Below are 2,423 nucleotides of genomic sequence, written 5' to 3'. Positions count from 1 at the left end.
AAACTAATTTATTGTTATAAAATATAATATGTTATATGTGTTGATTTTATTTTTAATAAATGATAGTTTGTTAACAAAAATACTATATAATTAATGAGTAATTTATTATATTTATAACATTCACATTGACTGTTTCTCCATCTCTTTAAAAAAACAAACCACACGATATTCTCAAGTGTGTGTTCATACCTTTTCGTACACACAGTCTCGCACTCTCTCATCGATATAATTACACACACTAGACACACCCTCATACACACACAAACTTACACACATGAAGATACAATCCAACCATGCTTCCCTGTTGATCAAGCTTTCGACCCTAAATTTTCTACTCGTATTCTCCGCTTCCCAAGATTTCGATTTCTTCTACTTTGTTCAACAGGTACATATGCCAATTCTGGCAATTCAGTTCGATTCAAGATATAATCCATATTCTTGATGTTTTCATTCCATTTACGTTAATGAATATAAGACCCACACAATCATTTTACGTGAATAATTTCTTAGTGGCCAGGATCATACTGCGACACAAAACAAAGTTGCTGCTACCCGATCACCGGAAAACCAGCATCGAACTTTGGAATCCATGGACTTTGGCCTAATAGAAACAATGGCTCCTATCCTTCCAATTGCGACTCTAGCAACCCTTTCGATGCATCCAAGGTGATTCTTTTACCATTTTTTTTTTATTTGTATGGTTTTAAATGTTTGTCTTTTTATGTAACAAAGAATAAATGAAGGAAAATATTTACTATCTAAATTGCAGATTTCAGACCTCAGGAGTGAAATGCAGTCGGAGTGGCCAACATTATCGTGCCCAAACAATGACGGGCTAACTTTTTGGGGTCATGAGTGGGACAAGCATGGGACTTGCTCGGAATCCGTACTCAATCAACATGATTATTTTGCGAAAACTCTTAGCCTCAAGGACCAAATAAATCTTCTCCATGCTCTGGAAAGTGCGGGTATTAATCATTCATATATTGTAGCTTTGACTCTGGTATCTAGTGTTTGTCTCTATATACGTTGAAAGACGTATCTTTATTCAAGGGGTTTATGAAAGGAAAAAAAAAAAAAAAAAAGACTCCCCATATACACCTAACAAACAACAGAAAACAAATGTGTTGCTCGTTTGTTTCCCGCAACTTATAATGTCAATATGATGCAGGGATTCAACCAAATGGGGAAAAGTATAGTCTTAGTAGCATAAAGAGTGCGATCATAGGAGCAAGTGGTTTGACACCATGGATCCAGTGCAACAATGACTCCTCTGGTAACAGTCAATTGTACCAAATATACTTGTGTGTGGACTCGTCCGCTTCTGACTTTATTGAATGTCCTGTCTTTCCATATGGACATTGTGATTCCTCCATCGAGTTTCCTTCGTTCTAACTTCAATGTTTTGATTCCTTGATGAATGAACATGTCGATTTCTTTAATTAAGCTAAATTTGTATGTTAATTTACTGTTATAAATTAAGCATGTGTTGTTCTTGTAATGACTTTCTATCTTAGTCCTAGAGGTGTACTTGTGTGGAGCTTGGCGTCATAGCGTCAAAGCGGGCAGCTGTAAAAATGGCCCAATTTATATATATATTACGTATGAGACCCATGTAATACATGAGTTTATTTAAAAGAAAAAACAAAATATAAAATTCTAAAGATTTAGAAGTTTGAATTTATAAGAAAAATGAGAAAAATATTGAATTATAAAAACTAAAGTGTTTTTTTTTCTAAATTTAAACAAATAATTTAGATAAATAAATAAAGAAAATTAGTGAAACTTTAGTTTACTAATTTTGAAATTAAAAGGAAAGTTCATTAAAAAAATTAATTTGCATTTATTATTGCATTTTAATACTAATTCAAAATAACCACAAAATAACATGTGGAATAAAATTAATTCAAAATAATCACAAAATGACATTTGACAATTTGAAGTGTGACAAGTGGCAAAAAAACCTTCATTTATTATATATATATATATATATATATATATATATATATATATATATATATATATATATATATATATATATATATATATATATATATATATATATATATATACTAGGTTAAAAGCCGTGGAATCAACGGGTGTTAATTTTAAATAGAATTTAAAATTTAATTATGTAATGAAATAATATTTCATTAATTTGGAAAACTTATGAATTGCAATATTGCATTTTTTAATAACTTTGTGATTTGTAAGTATTTAATTACACAATAAATGGTAAGTATTTAATTACAAATAGAGATTTTTAAAACCCTGACTTTTGATGCATGATTCTCGTTGAACATACGGAGATGATGACACTACCACAAGAGAGCGAGTGGGAAGAAAAAACGTTTGTTGGCTAAAATGCCACTTTTACCATTATAACTTACCATCTCAATAAATCTTCAACTCCACTATCTCGA

At 30.7% G+C, this 2,423-nt stretch overlaps 1 protein-coding gene across 1 annotated transcript; it reads left to right on the top strand.

The window, feature by feature from the left end:
* The first annotated feature begins 205 nt into the window (after positions 1 to 205).
* On the top strand, positions 206 to 1,600 carry LOC145128648 (extracellular ribonuclease LE-like). The gene is made up of 4 exons (XM_079063462.1): positions 206 to 385; positions 511 to 666; positions 770 to 968; positions 1,172 to 1,600. Exons 1-4 carry the CDS (start codon positions 275 to 277, stop codon positions 1,393 to 1,395), a joined length of 690 nt encoding a protein of 229 aa, XP_078919588.1. The 5' UTR covers positions 206 to 274; the 3' UTR covers positions 1,396 to 1,600.
* Positions 1,601 to 2,423: the final 823 nt, after the last annotated feature.

Source organism: Lactuca virosa, chromosome 8, assembly GCF_052849685.1.
Source record: "Lactuca virosa cultivar CGN04683 chromosome 8, Lactuca_virosa_CGN04683_v6, whole genome shotgun sequence".
In the NCBI taxonomy this organism is placed as follows: Eukaryota; Viridiplantae; Streptophyta; class Magnoliopsida; order Asterales; family Asteraceae; genus Lactuca; species Lactuca virosa.
The sequence above is the reverse complement of the archived record's forward strand: the minus strand, read 5'-3'. Positions and strand labels throughout refer to the sequence as shown.